Source organism: Pundamilia nyererei, unplaced genomic scaffold, assembly GCF_000239375.1.
Source record: "Pundamilia nyererei isolate P.nyererei 1_Seehausen unplaced genomic scaffold, PunNye1.0 scaffold00093, whole genome shotgun sequence".
NCBI lineage: Eukaryota > Metazoa > Chordata > Actinopteri > Cichliformes > Cichlidae > Pundamilia > Pundamilia nyererei.
In genome coordinates, this window is record NW_005187494.1 from 2322222 (window position 1) to 2346303 (window position 24082).

Sequence of the window (24082 nt, forward strand, 5' to 3'; positions counted from 1 at the left end):
ATGCTAAAAGCAAAATAATTTCCCACTAAGGCAAACCCCAGTGTCACTGCAGTGTGATATAAACGCCCAGTTAAGAGTTACCTTCAATTCTCTTTAAATCTTTATGCCATATGTTTACTAATAAATCTAAAAATCAACCTACTGAATTCTAAACAAGTCCTTCAGGATTTTTTTTCTCAATAGTTTTCTCACTAATGTTTTTTAAGCTAGGACTGATTAACACAAACCCCTGCAAACAGCTGTTGTTCAAATGGGTCTGAAAGCTTAGTCTGAGCTGTATGAGCTTCTTCTCTGTAGAGGAAAAACGTATTCTTACTTTCATTGGACAGTGCTCACTGTTAACCCGTTTAATCCGTGTTTGATTGTTTCCGTGACTTTATTTGGAGCAGGAGTGCGTCAGTTCCACTAGCAGCCACACATTGAAGTGAAAATTACATCAAGGGCCAGATATATAAAGTGTATTCACGTGCTTTAATTTAAAGTGAAATGCATATAAAAAGGATACCCTTCTTATGCATAATCTGGGTCATAAAGTCAGCAATAGTCACTGTGGGACTGTTCCACTGTGCAGGCTACAGTACCAAACAGATAGCTATGTGACAACGAATTGTTTCAGATTTCTTTGAGCAATGATTAACAGCTCTTTCATTCGAGCAATGGCCGCCTCTTTACATACATATGAGAGCAGAGTTGGTGATTTCAGGACTGGCTCCTTCGAAAAACTCTTACTCCGCCTCCTGTACAACGGACCAATCAATGGGACTGGGCGGAGCCAGACGTCTGCGTACTGGAGAAAGAAAGAAAATACGTTAACTATTGGTCGCCATTTTGAGAACCTGCGAACAGCCTTTGGAGGTGGTTGTTGAGCAGTAGACCTTTAATTCTTTTGGTATTTTAAAAATAATTTTTGCCTATATATTAGGACCAATGTCTCGATTCAACAATAATCGTGGCGGCTTTGGAATGAATCATTTCCAGCCGCGCAGAGGAAGTGGGCCCGGCGGCCCCATGCGAGGTGGGCTTATGGGAAACCCAAATTTTAGGCATAATCCTTTCCAGAATCAAAATCAAAACCGGAGGGGACACAACTTCAACAGACCACCACACCAAGGATCGCAGAACACTCCCCAGAAGCCGCAACAGAACCAGTCGCTACCCATCATCCCTCCGCCGACTCCAGGCCCGGCTCTTACGATGGAAGGCCCGATTAAGCAGCAACAGCATCAGAAACCGGCACAAGAGCAGCAGAAATCCACAACCCCTGCGCCCCAGCCGAAAGTTCAGTCACCACCACCCACACCTAACGTGACCTCCCCTCAGCCAAACCAGGCAAACAAGAACCTGAACCAGCAGCTGAAGTCACCCGTGGCAAATGCTAACGGTCAGCAGCAGAAGCCGACTCCACACCCAAGCCCGAAAGCAGTTGGGCCGCAGCAAGGTCAGAAACCAAGCCCTCAGCAAAGCCAGAAGCCGGGACCCCAGCAGGGCCAGAAGCCAGGACCCCAGCAGGGCCAGAAGCCGGGACCCCAGCAGGGCCAGAAGCCGGGACCCCAGCAGGGCCACAAGCCGGGACCCCAGCAAGGCCAGAAACCAGGACCTCAACAAGGCCAGAGACCAGGACTTCAACAAGGCCAAAATACAGGGCCACCGGCCATGAAAGTCAGTCAACAGTCACGAGATACCATGAACACTGACGCAAGTCAGTCAGAAGAGAGGCAATCTAAGGTTTGCTTTATTTAGTTTTATCTTAATTTTTATAAACGCCCAAGTGGCGTCGGTAGTCGCTATCTGCTAACACTAGCCAAACCAGCCGCGTGGTGCTCGATATGACACTTTAAACAGCCCTGTCGGGCGGAGTTGTTTGTGTTATCCTTACAGTTATTAGGGAAGCAGTCGGGCGCTCGCTCCGGCGGGCAGTCGCGGTGCATAAAAGAATACATCCTGCAACGTTATTGCTTTTAGCTAGCGGCCATCTTGTTCAAGTATAGAAATTAGTTCTATTTTAACGCTTTTAAAAGGAAAAATATATTTTCAGTGATGGGTTTCATCTGTTAACCTGAACAATTTTGGGTGAACTAGTTTGTCGACAGTGGTATTTCATATTATTTTCCGTGTTGGATTTTTTTCTTTTTACTTCACAAAGCGAGTGAGGGGGATGGGCGAACGGAGATCGAAATACGGACGCGAGCACAAATCATAACATAAAGTTAATCTGAAAATGATGATCTATTGGGCGTCAAATAATTTGTATATTTTTCTGTTTTCTATATATGTATACGAATTTAAAAAAAAAAATCGGTCTTGTTTTTCTTAGGCTGAGTTCAAGGCGACGCTGTCCATGTTGCTGAAGCCAGGTGAGAAGTCCTACACACAGCGGTGCCGCTTGTTTGTTGGTAACCTGCCCAACGACATCACAGAGGACGATTTCAGGAAGATGTTTGCAAAATATGGGGAGCCCACTGAGGTCTTTATCAACAAGGGGAAAGGCTTTGGTTTCATCCGACTGGTAAGGGTCACACGCTTGAATTGAAACAGGTTTTTGTTACTGTAATAAGTAAAGGGACTCTTTTAAATAACATTTTTCTTTTATCTAGGAATCTCGGGCACTTGCAGAGATAGCAAAAGCTGAGCTGGATGACACACCGATGAAGGGCAGACCCTTGCGTGTCCGATTTGCTACACACTCTGCAGCGCTGTCTATAAAGAATCTGTCACCATTTGTTTCCAATGAACTCCTAGAGGAAGCTTTCTCACAGTTCGGAATGGTAGAGAGGGCCATCGTGGTTGTAGATGATCGTGGACGCTCTACGGGCAGAGGAATTGTTGAATTTGCCTCCAGACCTGCTGCCAGAAAGGCTTTAGAGAGGTGCAACGAGGGGGTCTTTCTGCTCACTACGTAAGTCTAATTATATTAGTTGAGTAGAAGGGGGGTATTTGAGTTGGAAGATATTTTTAAAAGGTTCTTGAAGCCCTTGCTCTTTTTCTTTCTTTTTAAAAAAAAAAAAAAAATTGTATTTCACCTTCTGCAGTTCTCCTCGGCCTGTTGTTGTCGAGCCTCTGGAGCAGTACGATAGTGAAGATGGTCTTCCAGAGAAGTTGGCACAGAAGAACCCCAAATATAAAACGTGAGTACTGGTTTGTTCTTGGTGCAACATCATGCAGATGGCAGGGAAATCTTACTTTTTCCTTAAGTTGCACTAATCATACTAACACCACCATAAAATAGCCAGTGGAATGAACTATGAGTAGGTCTTGAAGCAGGTGCATTTTGGTCTCTTGACGCAATCGTCTTTATTATGCAAATTACTTTCTTCGGGTCATTAGGTCATTTATTTGTGAGTAGCAGATGGTGGGATGGGGAAGGTGGGGGTGGTGGACTCAGCTGTTAAAGGTCAACCTTCTCTGAGGCTCTGCAGATGTTAATCTGAGTAAAATCCCACATTGGCAAACAACAGAAAACTAAACCATTGCATATAGTATAAAATTGGCGACTATTGAATCATTGAAATGAGGAAGTATGGTGTAGTAAAACTAAAGTTTCACTTTGCATTCATTTTATCTTAGAAGATCTTTCAATGCAATTTTTAGTAACTCAGGTGAATGCTGACATGTTCCTGTCAATCTAATGTACTCTACGTTATGGTCTTTGTGTCTTTAGAGAGCGTGAGGAGCCTCCTCGCTTTGCCCGTCCAGGCACTTTTGAATTTGAGTATGCAAAGCGCTGGAAATCCCTTGATGAAATGGAAAAGCAGCAAAGACAACAAGTGGAGAAGAACATGCGTGAGGCCCGTGAGAAACTCGAGAGCGAGATGGAGGATGCTTACCATGAGCACCAGGCCAATCTGCTCCGTCAAGGCAAGTTTAGATATGGAAGACCTGCAATTCTCATAATTTGTTATATATGTCACTCATTAGATGTGGGTTATCCTACTGCTGTAAATGTAATGCGTTGTGTTTTCATTCAGATCTGTTGAGGCGACAGGAAGAACTGAGGCGTATGGAGGAGATGCACAATCAGGAGATGCAAAAGAGGAAGGAAATGCAGCTCAGGTATTTTATGTCATTAAATTGCAGCTGGTTGTTGTTTGGAACAGGTGTTGAGTTCTCTTAAAACATGGACTACATTTGACTAATTATCTGGCATTTTTAAACAGACAAGAGGAAGAGCGACGCAGACAGGAGGAGGAGATGCTTCGGAAGAGAGAGTTGGAAGAACAGATGCGCCGTCAGCGTGAGGAGAACTACAGGATGGGCAGCTTTATGGATGTTAGTTAAACTTAACTTGGGAGTCAAAAACATCAGTTCAACAACCAGTTACTGCCTACATTAATCTTAATTTCTTTGTTTTACAGAGGGACAGAGAAATGAGAATGCATCCTGGTGGAGCTTTGGGCATGGGTGGTAAGTGTCTTTTGTTTAAATTAAGAAATCATGACAGAAATCCAGACACCACAGTGGCTAAAAAGGTGACCAAAACATTTTAGGCATTAGATGATGAAATGCACAGTGTTGCAAAAAGACAATTCCAGCCTATTCCTTTACAGTAACTGAAGTATTAAACATTCTGTAATAAAGTAGCTTCTTTTTTTAAGTAGACGTAGAGTTTAGTGAAATAAAATGGACAAAATAGTCCAGTATGATTTTAAAATGACACAAAGGTAGAACAATTCCATAAGAAGAAAAAGTAAAATAAAAAAAGAGCTAAAACAATAAAATCTAAATGTAAAGTATGAAGGAAGCTCATAAAGTAGGTCTGTGTAAAAATAATGCACATGTGGAGATATCAGGAAGGGAAGACTTGATTTTGTTAGACTAGATTTGGTAGGAAATGTACAAACAACGTCAGTGCTCTATGTGTAGGCTTGTCAGTAGTGTATTTAAAAAAACAAAACAAAAAAAAAAAACAACTTCTGCAAGCATGCAAATAGAAGCTGTTGGGGGTAGCAGGTGTTAAACGTTTCTAAACTGGTACTTGCTTTGGTGTCAACTTCATTCGTGTTACATTACATTTCCCCCTAGCAACTAAATGACAGCTGGCTATGTTAGCTTGTAGCTTGTAAAGCTGCTGATAGCTGAGTCAAATATTAGATCAGTATCAGTATTCAGGCCAGTATCTATGCGAGTGTTATAGCTCTTGAAATTCTGTTGAGGCAGCTTTACCATCAGCAGGATGTGTCTGAGTTTTTACTCCTCAGCCGTAAAAGACTGGTGGGGTATTGTCGTCACGCAGATGGGCAGGCAGCATGGAGTCCAATCCTAAGTTGGAGACCTACAATTTTTGAAATGGATAAATAGGGGTGTGTAGTAGGAGGCTGAGGGGGGTAGCATTGGTATTTTTAATTCATGTGCTGTATGAATACCTAACATGTTTTCCTGTTTGCTCTTTAGATATGTCCTTTGGTGGATCCTCACAGAAATTCTCTATGAGCGGGCTTGGGTTTGAGAGTCAGCAGGGAATGGGAGGACCAGGAGGCCTGATGGGCAACGAAATGGTAATGTATCCCACTTGTGGGAATTTCAGTAGTTAATATAGTTTTGTTTGGCTTTCCCTTTGGTTGGAGACTCCCAGCCATGTTTTTATTTTTTTGTTTTTTCTCTTCCTTTCTTCGTGTTAACACGATGTCCAGTTGTCTAAGCAGGATGGCAGAATGAGTGATTTGTGTTCTCAGCTATCACTGGATGGCTTTCTGGTTGTTGAATGTGACACACGCTCACTGCTTTTATAGGGTTTGTTTGTTTTCCTTTTTTTCAGTAGCAAGCCGAGCCCCCTCAGTTAATAGTCCCACAAGCCATTACTGCTTTTAAGCTATAAAACCGTCAGCTTGCACTAAATGATCATCTCAGTGTGTTTCAAACAGCTGTAGAAAAACTTTGCTGGCTCTGCTCACTCCTATCATGCTGTTTGTGTAGTGGACTGCTATTGCAAGCCCTGTCTTATGTGAGCTGGACAGGCACGTTTTCTTGACTGAGGAGAGCATTGGTATCCAGTATTATTTTTTATTTTTTATTTTAAGAATTTTCCATTTTTTTTCTACTACCAATTTCATGCCTCATTTGTCTATCAGGAGAACTGAAGTTGTGTGTGAACAGGCTTCCTTTTTCCACCCTTAAATGTATTTAATTATATTTTTTGAGGGGGGGGGCGTTGAAGTGTGGTGGAAAACTTCTGGACCAGCAACCTTTACCTTCTCATCAGTATCTCTTTTTGTAATTGAGCTTTGAAACCTTGTAACACTTTTAGTGCCTGATGACGGTGTAAAGCTTTGAGTTTGACGAAGATTACAGCATGATTAACTGATGGGGGCTGGCGTAGCCTTGTGACTTTGTTCAGATGATGTCGCTGAAAACTGGACCGAGCCTGGGATTTTTGTTTGTGGCAGAATTTAGACCTGAAGTCATTCGTTTCTGTATTACAGCTGACGGATGAAAAGGTTCTATAGTCCTGAATAAAAAGTAATGCTTGAACTTTAAAATAGGGTTTCTGTATTATTAAGACTTGTTACCAAAAAAAGTCTTAATAACAGACCATTAATTTAGATCTTAATGCAGGGGTGTCAAACATGAGGCCTATTGACATTTGTTTTTTATAATGGGTAGTTCATGTGTAATTAAACTAACTTAGACTGACGGAATTAAGAGTAAGTGGGTTATGTGGCCCAAATTTTATGTGCTATAAAATGAGTTTGACATACCTGCTTTAAGGCATTTTAAATACACTTTAGGAATTGCTTGCCTCATGGAGTTCATTTTACTTTTATAAAGTTATGCACTTTTGTTTGCAGCAAACCCACCTAACTTGGGTAGGTACACGGTGTAAAGCTGCCATTTAAAAATGACATGACCCACCCTGCACTAAATAGTTGAAATGGTCATATCAAATGAAGACTGTCAGTACTAGAGCATGTGAAGTTGGGGATCTAATGGCTTTTACCTAAACAGAAATTGGTTAGCCACTTTCAGCAAGTCAGCACACCTGGAGAGTGGGCTCTGCTTAAGCTGTAATATTAGAATATGTTTGGTTTATTTCCCCCCCCAAAAAACATCTGAAGCTCACAGTAGTAGGAATTAAAGGGGGGACAGTTCACCCCAAAGTCAAACGTATGCATTTTTTCCCTGGCCTGTAGTGTGCTCTGGCCATCTCAACTTTCTTGCATTTGTGAGTTGCCTAGTTTTGGAGATGAACAACTGGCTTCTCTTCTGCAATAGAACTAAACACTTGGCTTGTGCTCAGAGAGCCAAATTTTTTATTTTATTTTATTTTTGCTGTATTGCTGTCTGATTCTGGTTAACAGCAAAAGACGGTTTCTTTTTTGGGAGGTGGGAAAGATACTGTTCCTTTGAATTTCTTTAATTTGTGTTATTAATGACAAAAAGCACAGAAATTAAAACTCTATCAGACTTTATTCTTTGATAAAAAAAATTTTGCTCATAACCTTGATACTTTTTTGCTCGTAGTTGTAAAATGAGTTCTAAAAGAAATTCTTCGTGCTTAAAGACATCTTAATTTTGACTTGAAAACAAGAACCTGTATTTCATTTATTACTCGTCTAGAAAAGTATTTACTTCTTTAAAATTTAGAGCACAATTTGCTTTTGAATATTTCAAATGAATGGTCTTTTCAAGACCATAAGTTTAAGCCTGTTGGAAGTGATCCTGACAGTCTGAATTTCAGTTTAGTAAAATGAGCAGAAGGTTCATTCACTTCAAGATAATATTTATATTCTGCAATCTGACTACCTCACGTTATTCTCCTTACCTTAGTTGTTCTTTGTTAGCCTCATTTTGCAAATGACAATTTCAGCTATTCTGCTGAATTTCTAGAAGGACACTTTTAGTTTCACAGAAGTTGTCTGAATTAGCATTGATGTAAATATTAATGAACTGCTTACTTATTGGAAAAATGTCTTACACTACGAATATACTCATTCTGTCTGAGAGACCACACATTTCTGGTAGTTCCTATACGTTGTAGTCACATTTGGGACCATTTAAAAGTTGCCATACCCTTTTGTGATACCTGAGCAACAGATTTATAGATATGTTTAAGATCACTCTAAGTCATACAGTTTACAATATTAGTCATGATGCCACCAAATTGTGTGTATATGCAACATTTTCTAAGGAAATCTGAATTCTGGCTGTAACAAATGACTAGAAATATGAGGTTAAACCTCATGTTAGAAATATATTTTTAGCGTCCTATTTTCATGCCGCCTCTCAGAAGTTTAGGCATGTATCTGTTGCCATTAACTAGTAGATACGGCCAGCTGTCATTAATGCCCAGCCTAATCTTGGCATGCACTGGAGAAGAGACCACACTAGGTAGGCACTGACTAACGAAAGCATTACCCTCTCTTCCTTTTCCGTATGTTACCTGTGGCACCTGTGGACCTTCATATTGGAACGAACGGTTTCTCCGGATGTGTCTCCTGCTGGTTCTTTTGTAAACCACTCACAATATAAAACAAATCACACCTGTGCCATACCTTTTTTACACATCTCCATATGGACATGAACTGTGTGCTTATGCACTGACCCTTCCCATACCTTATTACCACCCTCCTGTCTGCCTCCTTGGCACATTGACACCCAACAGCGCAATGAGCGCTTCACTCCGGGTGGTGCGAGGGGAATGGGTCCTGGTAACCCCGGGTATGGCAGGGTCCGCGAGGAGTTTGATGGTCCTGCTAAGAAACCCCGTTTTTAAACGCTGCCCTTTTGATGCTCCCAGCAGCACCATTTGTACAGTTTTTCTCTAAAAACAAAAATGTTGATTCGAATTTCTTGTATTTAAGTTTAAATTGTTACAACATTTTAGCCAATTTACTCAGTTATTGACAGTCAATATTTTCCTTTTTTACTTTGTCTCTAGTCTGAAAAGAGAAGTTACTCTTAGCTGATCCAGTTGTTCTTTTTTTGACCATGTATAATTTTTTTTTTTTTTTTTTTTTTTTTTAAAGATGTGTTATGCTCTGTGAGTCGTCGTGAAGTGATAACTGTAACATTTTTTCTGAACTTCCTATGGCTGTGTTTTGTGCCATGCATTTGGAGTCAACGCATGTACTATAATAAAGAGACATTGGTTCAATCAGGAAAAACCTTTAACCTTTTATTCTTAAAAATGAAACGTGTAGTACGTTCAGAAAGTAGCAATGGGCTGTTTGCGGAAGTTGAATAATGTGGTTACCTCTGCCATATTAGCTCTTAAAGATTCTATGTGTTATTTTCTCAAGTCCTGTCCACTTTAGTTCAGTGATTCGTACACAGTCTGAAAAGAATTAACTCGTGGTATGACAGAAATTAGCTGCAAGTACGACATAGCTTTAATCAGCAAATTCCCACATTGAAATATATTGTAAAAATACTTATTCATCAAAGGAATAATCATATATTTACCACCTGCTTAAAAAGACTCTAGACTGGGAAGCAATGTTGAACAGGGTTCTCCAGATCATTGAAAACTTAATTAAAATAAGATTTAACACATTTTAATATTTTTACGTTTCCTGTAAATTAGCAATAGCATTTGCAGGAATTTATTTATTTATTTATTTTTTTAAGAAAAAGTTGTTAAGATTCATTTTTATAAATTGGTTATTAAAATGGTCACAGTCGCGTTTTAAAGAACTTCATTAATTTTTAATAATGCAGGGTGGCTCTGATATTATAACCCTGTTTTCAAACAAGTATGTTTCCTTTTATTTTTTGAAAAAGGGGAACTTTTAGGCTTTTTCTTGGTTTTTAGGAGAGGCTTTTTCTGAGTTATGTTGCATTCAATGAGTAACTCTGCTTTTACAGTCTTGCCTCAGGACAGAAGAAATATCACACATGGAACCTTTAAGAAAACCTGTGTAATACTGTGTGACTAACAGTGGTCTTACAGAAACATAGTGCTGAAACCGCACAGTCTGTCGTAGACAGGCAAAATCCACTCAAGTGTGTGTCCTTGTGTGCATGTTTGGAAGCTGGAGTTATTTGACTACATTTACATGCAGGTCATTCTGTTATTGCTAGCATTTGAAGCATTTGTGAGGCATTCTTTCAGAAGGATAACTGTCATAAAAAATGCACAAAGCAAATGCCACCATCTTTAAAAACGGATGATGTTGTTAAATTGGGATGAAATTGTAGCAGTTTCTGTATTGTTATGTAAAGGATTAATTTTGATAATTATGAAGGTTTCCATAAGGGTGGACTGATGTGACTCTGGACTCCTATAGGTTCTTTAAGGTGTTTAGGTTAACCTTAAGTGGTAATAGTTCAAACAGCACCACGTTTCTGCATCAGTTGAAGTAATACAATTGTATGTAAATGTAGTCAATAATGGTTATGGACGAACTTGAGGCATATTATAGGTCTATAAAAGTTTGTGTGTAAAATGTATCTTTGGGGAAGTGCAGTGGCAAATCTTGACATCAGATATGTCCATATTATACTTAAACGCCTTGGAACATCCATACTTGGATACGTATGTCAAGTCTTAGAATTTCTAAAAGTCTAGTAACTAGCAACCAATGGTTCATCAGAGATCTGACGTTTCAGGCTGTGACGTCATAAATGACTGAGTCACTGTTGGATTTTGGAAAATGATTTTCAGTTATAAAGCTCTAATTTTGCTAGAGCAGCACAAAGACAATAAGTCCCTTTGTAAGAACGCATAGGATGCCCTAGTTTTCAAAACCGCATGGATGTGTGCAGTGGGCTTAAACGACAGTCTGATTTGCATCTTTTCTATTTCACTGATATGTTCTTGTGTATCAGTTAACTTTTGACAAACCAGCACTACGATCTCATTTAAAACTAGAGACTCCAAGGCTATTGTATCAACTTTGTCAACAGGGCTCATGTGCTGTTTTTTTTCCGAGGACCTGCCTTGTTTGTGGTAAATTTATCACTATTCCCTTCTCAGACTGACTTGTATGACAGATTGGGTTACATTCAGGAGAACCCATTCTCAATCTCTGCAGAAATGTTTAACTGTATCTGCATTAATGACTTTAATGGCACCTGCCATTATAATGGCAATAATATCCTGTACTATTAGGATATTCACATTATCTCCAAACACAGCACGAGATCAAGAGACAAGAAGTCCAAATATTTTTATTTTTTTTTCTAATTGTGGGACTGCTCAAACAGTAATAATGTAAGGATGGCCCAACCAAAATTGAGTGCCATAATTAAACGGACACCTTCCTCCATTCACAAGCCTACCTTTACAACCTTTGTCAGAGTTGTCTGGTAAGAGATGGCCTGAAAAGTGAATGTAAGTAATTTTGATCTTTTAATAATTTCAACTTTTGTTATTAAGCAGATTTTATTTTTTGCGTGTATTAACTTGGCTCTGTTCTATTCCACTAGCTTTAACTTTGACATTCTGTGAATCATTGAAAGTATTTTTCATTCAACATTAGTTACAATTTTGTAGTTGGTGGAAGCTTGCTGATCTCGCACAGCAACTAGCTGATCATTGTAGCTTTTTCTGTTTTTTTCTTCATGTAGAAGAAAATGTCCTCCATTTAAACATGGATTACATAAGACATCAAGAATCAAATATTTTTAGTGCACCTGTTAATGTCCTTCACACAATCAAACATGCAATGAAGGTAAGGATTTTAACTTTAATGTCTTCTATCATGTGGCATCCCAGAATCCCACAAAACAAACCTGAAATGGCCACAGAACAGAAGATTTGGATGTGTGGATGCATTCAGTAATGGGAAGGATATAAAGGAGTGTTTATCTCAAATGTTACTTGTGTTTGTGTTATGTACATGTTTTCTTTAACAGGTATGGACGGCTTTAAAGATAATGGACTGTGGCTGAAGTGTGGCTGGGTAGTGAGGACTTGGAAAAGCTGTAGCTAAGAAACTCAAACGCTGGATCTGAAACTAGTGAAAGTAGTGAGATATAATCCCTATTTAATCCTGTACATACAGTACATGATTTCCTTCCAAGAGAGTAGTCTAATGAGGTACATTAATTAGATGTTTGTCATTGTGATATGGTAGTCAAACCCCTGGGAAGTCAACTGGATTGTGATTCTAATCCATCCTTGTAGCTTTCTTGATGAATTAGAAAACTTCTTATTTTATCCAATATTGTGTACTTCAAATATTTAGTGTATATTTTCTTATTTAATTTTGAAAAAAGTTTCAAAAATTTAGTAATAGTAATTCACAATGGAATGCAATAAATTTTAATTAATATATTGCAGATTAATATCTATAAATACACTTAATGGCATTCAGAAAAATCATAACTCACTGATCTGATGTGGGAATGGAATTTAATGCCTTCAAAGTCCACAACACTAAATTTGTGTTGGTCGGTTATTTCTAAATATTCAAAAGAATAACGATATAGGTTTAAGGCACTAATTGTTCTTTGCAACATCAGTGCTTTGAGTATAATTTTCACATAACACTACATCTCAATGATGGATTGTTATGCCAGCTTTTTTAAAAATATATTTGGCAAAGAGAAAGCCTGTCTACATGGTTTATACGCTCGTATTAAATGGTCAATTTTGGATGAACGTTTTTCATTGCAAAATAACAAATCCTATAACTAATAGTTATTTGTACAGATGTATTTGCCAATCTTTTCCTCATTCTTTAGACGAATGATTCCTTTTTAGCGCAGTGGCATGCACTCTGAATTTTTCTGACTGTATGCACAGATGACTGGATTTTCAGATTAAAATAAAGATTCCTCAAAGTAGTTGTGACATAACTAACTGAAAAAGGATGTTGGAAGTCAAATAATCTCCAACATTTAGGAAACAGTTTAGATCTGCAATCAAAGGTATGTAGGTACCTTTAAAATATGCCCTTTATACATCAAATTCCTTTTAGGTAAAACATTTAGAAATGCATCACTGCTTTTAGATTGAATTACATTTTACTGGCTTAAATATAGTTCTTTTACTTAATAACATAGTGTGCATTTTGAACGTTGTAACGTTGTCTGTGTTGTGTACAACTTGTTTTTCTTTAACAGGTTTGACCATCTGTTAAGGTGTTGGACTATGAAAAGGAAGTTGCCAAGCCAAGACATTGAGAGTCTGTAGCTTCTGTTGGAGCGGTTTTGTAAATGAAACTGTGTCACTCTAAAGGACCAGAGTGATCAGATAATAGTGGCTCTATAACTTGGACTGTAGGTTAGAATATTTGGGAATTTATATATTTGGATATTGCTCTCGCACAAGTACACCGTTTTAAGGAAAATTCTTATATTTATGTCTATTGTATGTTTACAGTTGCTATACTTTAATGCAGAAAAAATCCCTTTCTGCTATTTTGACATGAAAATAAACCCTTGACATTCTTCAAGGGGCCCGGTTACCCACTCCACATTTTTGTGTTCCACTTTGTCTTGTGCATATTATACTGACTGTTTTTGCAGCCATGCAATTCACTCTGTCTTCAAGCTAGGTCTTCTGTCTTTAAGGTCTGTTTAAGAGTCCTCAGATTTTTCTTTATCCTTATTTGCCACCTTTGGAAGGACTTTGAGGTTCTTAGTTGTACTGGTCACAGATGATAGATTCCAGATAACAACTAAAATGTGACAGAAGTAGAAAGTATTCTGTAAAATGTATTGAGGACAGTTTGAAGCATTTGACTCTTATAAATTCTAAAATGTAAGTTTTAAGAAGAGCATGTGAATTTGTTACATTTTTATATATGAAAGAAATAATGGAATTTTGTTCTAGTTCCTCTTTAAAAGATTAAGAGACTGAGTTTGATATTGCCTACATGTTTTAATGTATTCAAGTAAAAATAGCTGTCATGCTTGCTTATACAGCGCTATCAAACCAAAGCAAGTTACATTACACAAATACATGGATTACACGTTGTAAAAATGGACAAGTTTGGCAGTGGAATTATAAAAACGAAAGAGGAACACATTTACTCAACATCTGAGGTCTGAAATCGATGCCTCTTTATAGATGTATTTGACTGGAATTGTGGTGACAATGGAAAGCTTTGACATTCAAGTGAAGTCGCAGCCACAGGCAAGTGAAACATTGCAGTAAGCAGACTCTTCATAAATGGAAATCAAACTTTTTGACAGTCACTCTTAACAGCTTTAACAATTGTCTAATGATCACACAGCACAGGTGTGATCAATATAGCAACTAATTAAGGTTCATGGTGAGAAAAATGACCTGTTGCCTTCTAGGGGTGTAACGGTACGTGTGTGACGTTAAGTGCTAACATGTATATGTTTCTCTGTAGGAGGAAAAAGACTGCCCGTACCAGTGATATCCACATACAATCTTACTTTTACTGCTACATGATTAGTTTTTTTTTATTAGTTTTTTTTTTTGCTTAATAAATAAAAATTAATGTCATCTGTTAGACAGTGAGCTGAATCCAGAACCAGTTTTAAGTATTACTCTAGTGACAACTTTCTAGGGGCAAGTAGCTCACAGCCTCTAACCTCATGTTTAACTCATTTTTCCAGTTGGACTAAAATCAAAAAAACTCAGTGTACTAGTTACGCTTCGACTACATGTAGTTCTCGTGTCTCACAGCTCACTGAGCTCAGCTTTTAACATCTTTAGAAACTTTTATTGTATTTCTTCAGTGCAATCCAATCCAAGGTCTTTTTCTTGGTTCAGTAGAAAGAGGTTTTGTTTTTTGTTTTTTCTGATGGCATTGGCAGTCACACCATTAGGATTTCTAAATACACTCTCATAATGTGATTCTGCCTAACCTGTTAAGGAGCAGAAAGTCATTTTCTTTTCCAGAACATGTTTGCTGCACACCAGGTATGCATTGGCCATAAACTCTGGTAGGAGTATTCTTGAAAGCTCAGCCAGAACTCTGTGCTAACTCACACAACATATTTTATATTTAAACATTATATTTAACTGAAACATGAGTGCTCCCAACAAACAATACCTATTCTGACAGTTCTGTTGTCCTCTTTTCAGGAGTTGTTTTTTTTTAATGTAATTATTGCTAGTGTTTAAACCTTTTTATGATGAAATCATTCCCCAAATATGGGAAAGTATTTCTCTTTATTCTCAATTTAGAGTTTCTTTTGTCAAAGTAAGAATTATGGCCAACTTTTAATTTAAAAAAAAAAAGAGGCTGCTCATAGGATAATTTTGACTTTTGTTAGTCTTTTGTTGCCTCTACCAAAAATATACCACACTGACTGTTACATCCCCACTCCCCACACTTTACATTGTGACTCAAGTTTTATGTAACAACTTTTTACTCCAGCACATAATCTCATCAGTTCTGTCTGAATTACCATAATAGTAAGAGCTACACCAGCAGACCGATCAAGCTCACAGACCTGAGTGAGGCAGGATGTTCGATGCTGTCTTACGGTTGAAGAGGCAGCGGCTTGTTGTGCCTGTCTGGTTGTGCGGGTTTCATGTCTTTGGGTAAAAGAGGTGCATTAGCTGCTGTCAGCCAGCTTGTCAAAGACAAGCTGCCCCAGTCCACAGTAGAGGCTCTTCTCTGCAGTTGGGTTACATTGACGATGAGTAGTTCTGCAGATGTCAGTGGACAGTAAAGCCTGGACTTGTTTGCACTGCAGCCAGAGGTATGCTTACACAGATCAGCTGAACAAGTAAGGTAAGTGTCCCATCCATGTTTATAATGCAAGATGCACAGTTGTCCCATGACTTAACTCTTCTGTCTTCTTATTCCACGTCACTGCTCACAGTGATGTCTTCAGGGCTTCTGGCATCACACTTTCAAAGAATGGCATCACAGTGCAGATCTCTCTTCATACTTCTTGGCAATAGATTTGCTGTAGCCTGTGGAGTGTGTGTGTGTGGTTGTAGTACTTTGGCTCCTCTGTATGTGTGCATGAAAACAAGTGTTTGTGTGGATTCAAATATATGGAACACAGCGCTGAAATGAAAGGTATTCTGCTTTTTTTTTTTTTTTATAAAGTATTGCCTGGTACATTTAAGCTCCTAAGTGGAAAAAGCAGAAGTCTTGTCTACAACCGTACACGATGTTTTGCATTTTGTTTCCTTTTCTCGAAAACCTATATTTGAAAGTGATTAGTTTGGAAAAAGGCAGGGTGTTTGCAGCAACAAACTGGGGGTGGGGGGACAACCAAAGCCCAGCTCTACCAGAGGCAAAATACTATGAGAAACTGTTCTGCTTTGGCCATAACTTTGTTTTTTATGTTTTGAAATACTCAGTGCTTTCTGATTTCAGTCTATTCCTGCTTTGATAAAGTAATAGTACTGTTAAACACCCAGTGGCCTTTCATCAGCACATCCTCAGTCAGTCGCAATGCAGTTAAAATCAGTCATGAAAAGTACTTTCACACTGTGTAAGCAGCACTTTTATCTTTGAACCCTCTATCAGCACTACTCCCTCGCCCTCTCTGCCTGTCTGAAATGACATACCGATTGTATTGGTACTGGGTTGGGTTTTTGAAGTGTTGAAGTGACTGTACAGAATGCTGTGGCAAGACTTAACTGGCACTAATAAGTGGTCACACATCCCTTGCGTTTTGGCTTCTCTTCATTGATTGCCAGTAAATTTTAGGTTTCATTTTAAAATTTTAGTTTTAACTGAACAGCTCTACATGGTGAAGCTCCCCATTATATCTCTGACCTATTGAAACATCATGCTTCCTACCGGTCACTTCAGGTCAGAGGTTACTGTTGGTCCCATGTATTGGGTTCAAAACACGTGGGGATCGAGCTTTTCAGGCACTGGGTTGTGGAATTCTCTTCCACTGTCTTTACGCTGTACAAACTCCACTGACTCTTTTAAAAGCAGCTGAAGACATTTTTATACCAACAAGCTGTTAAAAAGTGTTTTCATTGTTTCATATTATTATTATATGTATATTTCAGGGTTTATTGTGAAGCGCTTTGATTTTTATCTGTGAAAGTGCTATATTTAAGATGTCACATACTTTTTGGGTCCTCAACCTTTCTAAGTTGGTAGTTCTTTTTCTTAAAAATATATAACAATACTTTTACAATTTTGTGCATAAATAACTGGTCAGACTTGTGTATGTGGAGCAAATAGAAACACAAAGGACCACTCATGTTTCAGTAATCTGTTTTAAACAGAACGAGCATGAAAGTTTATACTGTACCATTTCATCATGTAGAGCATTTGGGCTTTAAGTTACGTAGTGTTTGTTGTCAATCTGATTTTAGTTGCATCAAGACAGTTTGCTGCTTCTCATCTGTGGAATGAATTCGGTGTAAAACTAGTGAGAAAACTGTTGTTTTGAAGCTGGGAATTTGAGCTATGAAATGACACACAACCATTTTAGCTTTTGAAAGGGCATGATGCTAACTGTAGATAGGTTAGTAACGCATGTCTGTATTCACTGTGAAATTAATCGTCATTCTACCTTTTGCAAACAATATTTTAAAATGTACCGGCAGGGTGAAAGCTGAGCTGAACATCACACTCCTGGGTGTCTTTTATTGTATCTGGTTGCTGAATAAAGACACTTTTAGGTGAAGGGTGCACTTAACACAAGATATGGGTTAATCTATATTTAAATTAAAAAAAACATTCACACACTCAAAACCTTAGGGTACATCACCATATTCTTCTTTGCCTAATGTACTTCAAACTCACAAGGAAATTATTTGCTGAGGTCATAAAATTAGGTGCAGTATCGTTTTCTTGACTTCATTTAGTCTGGCTTTTGTAATCGGGAGTTGCCCCCTGCTGGCCATTAGAAACAAAGCAGATTTAATTCACTCCCATATTAGCTTCACATTTAAAAACGATGCTCAGTCCACTGTGTGTGTGTGTGTGTATATATACAATCTGTATTCTCAAACACTGTTTTTAGGAACAAACTGATGGTTGCGTGGTTTGTCGGAGAAAATTTGGACAATCGTTTTAAAGAGTGTGTCCAGTGATCAGCTTCAAATGGACCTTTTCCTTTCTTCTCTCAGTACCTCTTATTCCTCATTCCTTCCTGTGACTCATGAATGGCATATCATGCACTGACCAGCCAGCCATTTGAATAAATGTACACAAGAAGACTGTGGCAGTTTCGTATGTTGCTTGTATTTAGATCTCTCATCTCTGTAGGGCTCTGCTGCCCTTGAGTCTCTCGAGCTGTGGCTAGACTGTGTTCAGCCAATGGCGGCTGTGATGATTTCATCTCTGCACTGTGATCCATTTTCTAACCATGCTCTGAGTCCTGATTGACTACAATCCTTCCTTATATCCTGTTGGAGTGTGATGCCAGAACTACCCTTCAGTCCTGTAATGGCCTCTTCAGAAAGGGCCCTGCCCAGAGTCCGAAAGACTGACACTGAAAACGACCACGGCTTCGTCAGTGCTAGGTTTATGGTGTAGCTCCAGTTTGGGGTACCTTTGCAGTAAAACACCTGATGTGTCAGTATGAAAGTCTAGCTTCACATGGCTTTGTAACAGATGGACCTACCTACCTCTCAAGGATTGCAACGGATTCGAACGTTGTCATGAATTTGTCTGTCCTCTCTGCAGTTTCTAATAAATTATTCATGTTCTGGGTGCTGAGATGCCCTTCAGTAACAAACACATGCATACACGTGCACACACTTCATTCATTCACACATTTTACTTACCCTCACACACGATTTTCTTCTAATTTATGTTAGAACTAACTCATTTTATTTTAAACATCTGTCACATGACATACAACACATACACCTACACACACCTACATACCTACACACACAGGCTCTCACTTTTGTGTTTATGCATTGCAACCACAGTGAGTAGTGTTTGAGTAAACCTGGTGATCAGTCCACTGTCAGGCTCTCATTGTCTGTCTCTTGCTGCAGGATCCTCGACCATTAGAGGGAGGCTGAGGATCTGCACGGATTTACCACCGTAAGTGTTGGACAAATGCAGTGTGTCTGCTTAACTTCCAAACATGTAAAATATCATCTGCAGCACTGTAATGCATCTTATTTAGAAACTTACCTTTGAGTGTTTGGTATTTTGTTGGTTGTGAGGCTGCTATGACAAAACTCCTGAGTTACTTTGTCACATGACACAAGTCAAACATCACTGATGTATTTTTTTGTTTCTGTGTTGTAGGGAAAATGAAGATTGTCTTGTAAAATGTCAAAGCTGGAGGAAGCTCGCTGTAACAGGACGCCAGGATGACCTCCAGGCTGGCTCATGTGCAGTTCGTCCTTCAAAACATGGATGTGAAATGTGCGTGCACAGTTTTTTTTTTGTTTTTTCTTTTTAAACATTTGAATAGAAACACACTGTGAAATATCTTATTTGCAGCACTTAAGTCTAATAACTCATTACTGTTTCTCAGGTGGCGGAGCAGTACCAGAACTCATCCAGCAGAGGGCAGTCTGCAGTCCAGAGGAGAGATGCGCTGTTTTCTCTTAATAATAAAAGATATAAACCTGAGTTTTGTTTCCATGTCTTACTTTTCACCTGATTACCTGTTTTGTCTAAGTTAGTTTCATTTAAGCGTTACACTAAATTTAAATTGCATTAAATGAGATGTCAAACTGTTTTTCTGTTTAAATTGAGGTTTGGTGCTCTGTAAAAGGAAAAGGAAAACCACCAGCACTGTAGTGTAGTTCATTAAAGTCATTAGGGTTAATTTAATCAAGTGTTACAGTACACGCTACTCATTGAATGCTTGGAAATGGCAGAAAACTGTAAACTAGTGATGTTTACTTTGGTAGACAGGTCCCAGAGGTTGATTCAGAGCCAGGAAAAACCTGCAATCACTCATCAAACTCACTAAACTCCTGGTGGACTGAGCAGCCTGCCTTCTTGCTGGATTCAGTGCCTCAGCTGTGAAGCACTCTGATAGGAGTCCAGTCCAATTACAATTAAGGCTAAAGGTGCAATGTTTCCGCTGCTGGCCCACACTTGCATCTCAAGTATTGGCTGTCAGTCTTGGAGCAGGTCCAGCCGAGAAGCAGCAAGATGATCCGGAGCAGTCTGAAGGCACAATCTGAATATGTGTCGGATCGTTGTTGTCTGACCTGAGCTCCACCCTGGCACAAAAACAGGCTCCTAAAGGCCAAAAACACAAAGTGAAAACTTGACTTAAATTAGTGCTAAAGTGAGTCACCTGAGCTCAACCTGCCAGAGCATCTATGGAGGGTTAAAATATGTCTTGCAAAAAGCTTCAGGCAAACCGGTGTGAATGAAACTCAAAACCAAACAATGACATGATCCAGTGTGATTTAATCCCCCCACAAGATCAAAAACATGCTGTCCTCTTTTACCCTGCGGCTGAAAGTTTAGTTTGCTATGCGGCATTATGTCAGTGCGGTTTGGTGCTGAAAGACTTTTTTTTTTTTTTTTTTACTTTCGCTAATGGTTGTCAATTTTCAGAAATGGACCCATGAGTGTGATTTGTAATGCCGGTTTCCCACCACCGTGCTACTGTTGCCCAGTCTAGGACCGCTTCCATGCATTTCCATTAAAACAGGACCGGTGCTGATGACTCTGCTGGGCCTAAAGCTGGAATCAGTGGTCATGTGAGGGGCTATTGGCACAGTATTTAACCTACACGATGGGGCTGTGATAATGTGAGCAGTGAATAACTCACCTTTTGTCTCGCAACTAAGCTTGTGAAATGCATGTTACATAATTCTGTAATTTGTCTTAGGGAGAAAGTGTTCAAGTTTATATTGATCGATTTAGATTTTTGTTATAATATAATAATAATATAATAATAATAACAAGCAAATCAGCGGTTTGTGATCTTAAGCATCAGGACAACACACAACAGATAGCGGCGTCTCAAATATTAAAGATTTACTTAAATTTTAACGTAACTACTGCAGCATAAATTCACTGTGTTAAACAAACATTATGAAAAAAATAAATCGTGAAGTTGCTAAAATTACAGTCCAATATATTTGGTGACCTCACATGTTATCAAAAATAAATGAGTACATTTTTTAAAATTTCGAAACCATTAAAATGAATAAAAGTTACTGAAATAACTTAAAAGCAGAAAATGTTGTGATGCTGAAATCGTGAGATGACGTAAACAATGATTAAATGATGCCAGTTAACTGTATATACACTTGGGTTTATTCATTTACATCACAGCTTATTTTCTAAGCAGCTCATGCTTTCTGTATGAAAACATCTAAGAAATACAAGCTGTCAGATTGCTTTTGTGCTACTGAAGCTTAAAGTTTAATTAAATATACCAGACATACAAAGCCAAATAAACAGCCAGTGAAGGAGAACTGTTTTCTCAGAAGGAGTTAAAGTTTTTGGATAACGCTCAGACAGACATGATATTGTTTCCAAAAAAAATATTCACGTGGACTTTCTCTCTTGGATATATGCTTCAAATCCAAGAGAACAAATATTAACAAACCTTCATAGAGAACAAGTAACAGGTTTCACAAATATATTTCTGCAAAAAGAGCTTCCTGTTTGGGATCACCACCGAACCAGGGTCCCGGTTTATTCTCTCACATGAACGTTTCCTGGACACTTCCTCACCTACCACCTGCTCCCTCGACTGTAAGCCGACCTGGTGAAGAGGGAAAAGGAGCGAGGGAGAGTTGGTGGTGTCCACCTGGCCGGCTCCATTCATGCATCATTAATGGCCCTGCATCATTGATGCGGTCCGCTGCCCACAGATAGAAGTGGTACAATGTCCTCCTCATCCACCCCCCGCAGCCTGTAGACAGGCAGGCTATAGATCCAGGTCTTTAGGTGAAGCCATATCTGCCATCCACCTCGTGACCATGCTATCACTTTCACTAGTCTTCATGTGTTGCAGCAGAAATCAGTGTCAAGATTAGTTTAGAGAGCATATTTTCAGGTGTATTCTCCTGCAGGTGTAACACACCCACAGATAAATGAGCGGCACTGCTGGAGCTGCTCCCCCGACAGCTGTCCTGGGTTTGGACGCCGGCGGATCGTGGCGGCAGAGAGGCGCCCAGAGGAGTGGAGCTTTGGTCCAGACCTACCTGCTCACCGGCTCCATCCTCCCTCCACCTTCAGCAGTGGGAAACGGGGCAGCTAAAACCCCCCTGAAGCTGCCCTCGCTCGTACCTGGAGCCAAAGGCCCCCGCGGGCGAAGCAGCATGGCTCGTCTCAGGTAAGAAGTAAAGAAACAAAAGGAGAAGCAGAAATAACTTAACTTTCTTGATGCATTCTGACAGGTCAAAGTCCAAACAATATAAAATGACAATAATGTGGAGATTAATTCATATAATTAATAAAACTATATACTAATTAATACATGAATTAGATTGTTACATATCTCTTTTGTGTGCATCATGTTTTCGGAGGAGGAATGATGTCATTCGGTTATTTTGTATCCAGTTATTCTGATCTCAGCCTCTCTTTAGTTTCGTGTCAGTGACGCCTGCAGTATTGCACATTTTTCCTCATGAATGAAAAGAATAAAATCAACATGAAGTCTTAAACATGTTGTTCTTTGTTGTTTTCTAGATTGAGCTGTTTAAATAAATTCTGGCTGAAATTTGTGTTATCAGCATTACCTGACATTATAAGTGACTGATTATACTTTCCTGATTTTCTGTTACACACATTATATGCATACTGCTAAAGTGGTGGATGATCATATTGAAAATATCCAAATAATGACGTCGGTATATGTAGTACAATCGAGCATGTCTTTATTTTTGTTGTACAGTCAGCAGAAGTCCCACAACAATAATGCTAAATGTAATAAATAGAAAATAAATATACAAAAAAAGCAACTTTAAAAAAATAAGTCAATTATTTAAAAGATCACAAATTAGTTTTTCAGACTGTAGGTCCTGCATGTTGGCATCCTGTACCGATGACCAGATAGAAGCAACTTAAACTCTCCTAACGGGTACAGTTATTAGTGACTGGGCCTCTTCAAAGTCATGACCTTATTCAGGTGAGGACGGTCATTCAGGGTCAGTCTTGCAGTTTTACTGCACACTGTGACTAAACCTTGAAGTGTACTTTTGTTTTCTAAGTTCAGATTCACTGACCTACTCTCATAAAACTGCTTCTGATGTGAAAATCGTGAATTGCGCCATTAAAAGTACACATCCTGACGATTTTTTCTGCACACGTGAAGCTCAGTGGTCAGCTGGAAACCCTGTGAGCCTAAAGCTCGGGCTTCAGGCTGCTCTGAACACTCAGTTGCACTCTTTTTTTTCCTGCTCTTGGCTCTCTGTGATGTCGGTGAGAAGGGATATAACTAATGTAGTCATCACAAGCGGACAGCTCTGGCTGTGAGAAGCTTTACCCACCTGCTGTTCGAACCTTCTGTTTGAGAAGAAAAGCAAAAGATCTCAAAAAGGAGAGATTTGGGTTTTCACCGAGACCCAGTGTACGATAAATAACGATCATTTTAACTGTGAGTCTTGCAAGACTGGTCTAATGGAGCTGTAAATGTAGGATCTGTGAGGTTTATGTGTTTTCTATGTATGGATTCTTATATATACCCAGCATCTAAAGATACAAATGGTATGTGGTACTAAAGATGTGGACCCCGGGTTGAGAATGAAGGCTTCGGTTATTTACATTATATACTCAGAGTTATATTATTATCCATCAGTCAGGTGAAATCCTATGGAAAAGGAACATCAGGTGTATTAATAACATAAACACTAAAGCCGTCATGTAAATGATACCAGGATGTCCTGGTAACTCACTGACCTTCAGTACCAATCATGCAGCTGTGGCTTTGAAAGTGATTAATCCCACCGTGTGTGTCATCTCCACTATTCACTTTAGCAAAAGTGCCTGTTAAAGCGTGGAGTGGATGCTTGACTGGAATTACACCGGAATTGTTTCCTCTCAGAAGCGACCCAGTTTGATGGCTTCATGTGGGCCGCAGCCCAGTGTGCCATAAATCTCAGGCGTGGAAACCGATCTACCGCCTGATGCAGCACCCAGTGGTGTTTCGCTCAGAGGAGGGCGAAACCTGAGTGAGACACAAACACACACTTCAGGCTCTTAAACACACCTCCCTCACTGTCCAGCAGAGTATTTGATGGCATCTGCTTACCCAAGCAGAGCAGGTTTTGAATAACCACCAAGTAAATGAAGAGGAAGTTCTGGTGTGTGTGTGTGTGTGTGTGTGTGTGTGTGTGTGTGTGTGTGTGTGTGTG

The 24082-nt window shown here is 39.2% G+C and overlaps 1 protein-coding gene across 2 annotated transcripts; it reads left to right on the forward strand.

Moving 5' to 3' along the window:
* Nucleotides 1-775: 775 nt before the first annotated feature.
* On the forward strand, nucleotides 776-19382 carry sfpq (splicing factor proline/glutamine-rich). Of its 2 annotated transcripts, none has more exons than XM_005739811.2 (12): nucleotides 776-1725; nucleotides 2315-2506; nucleotides 2595-2896; nucleotides 3030-3125; nucleotides 3659-3855; nucleotides 3966-4050; nucleotides 4155-4266; nucleotides 4353-4401; nucleotides 5389-5492; nucleotides 8597-18842; nucleotides 19053-19172; nucleotides 19285-19382. In XM_005739811.2, the coding sequence occupies exons 1-10, from the start codon at nucleotides 928-930 to the stop codon at nucleotides 8705-8707; spliced, it is 2046 nt and encodes a 681-aa protein (XP_005739868.1). In that variant the 5' UTR covers nucleotides 776-927; the 3' UTR covers nucleotides 8708-18842; nucleotides 19053-19172; nucleotides 19285-19382. The 2 variants fall into 2 exon arrangements, with proteins under 2 accessions (XP_005739868.1, XP_013768023.1); XM_013912569.1 differs by having other exon boundaries at nucleotides 777-1725; nucleotides 18794-18842.
* The last annotated feature ends 4700 nt before the right edge of the window (nucleotides 19383-24082 follow it).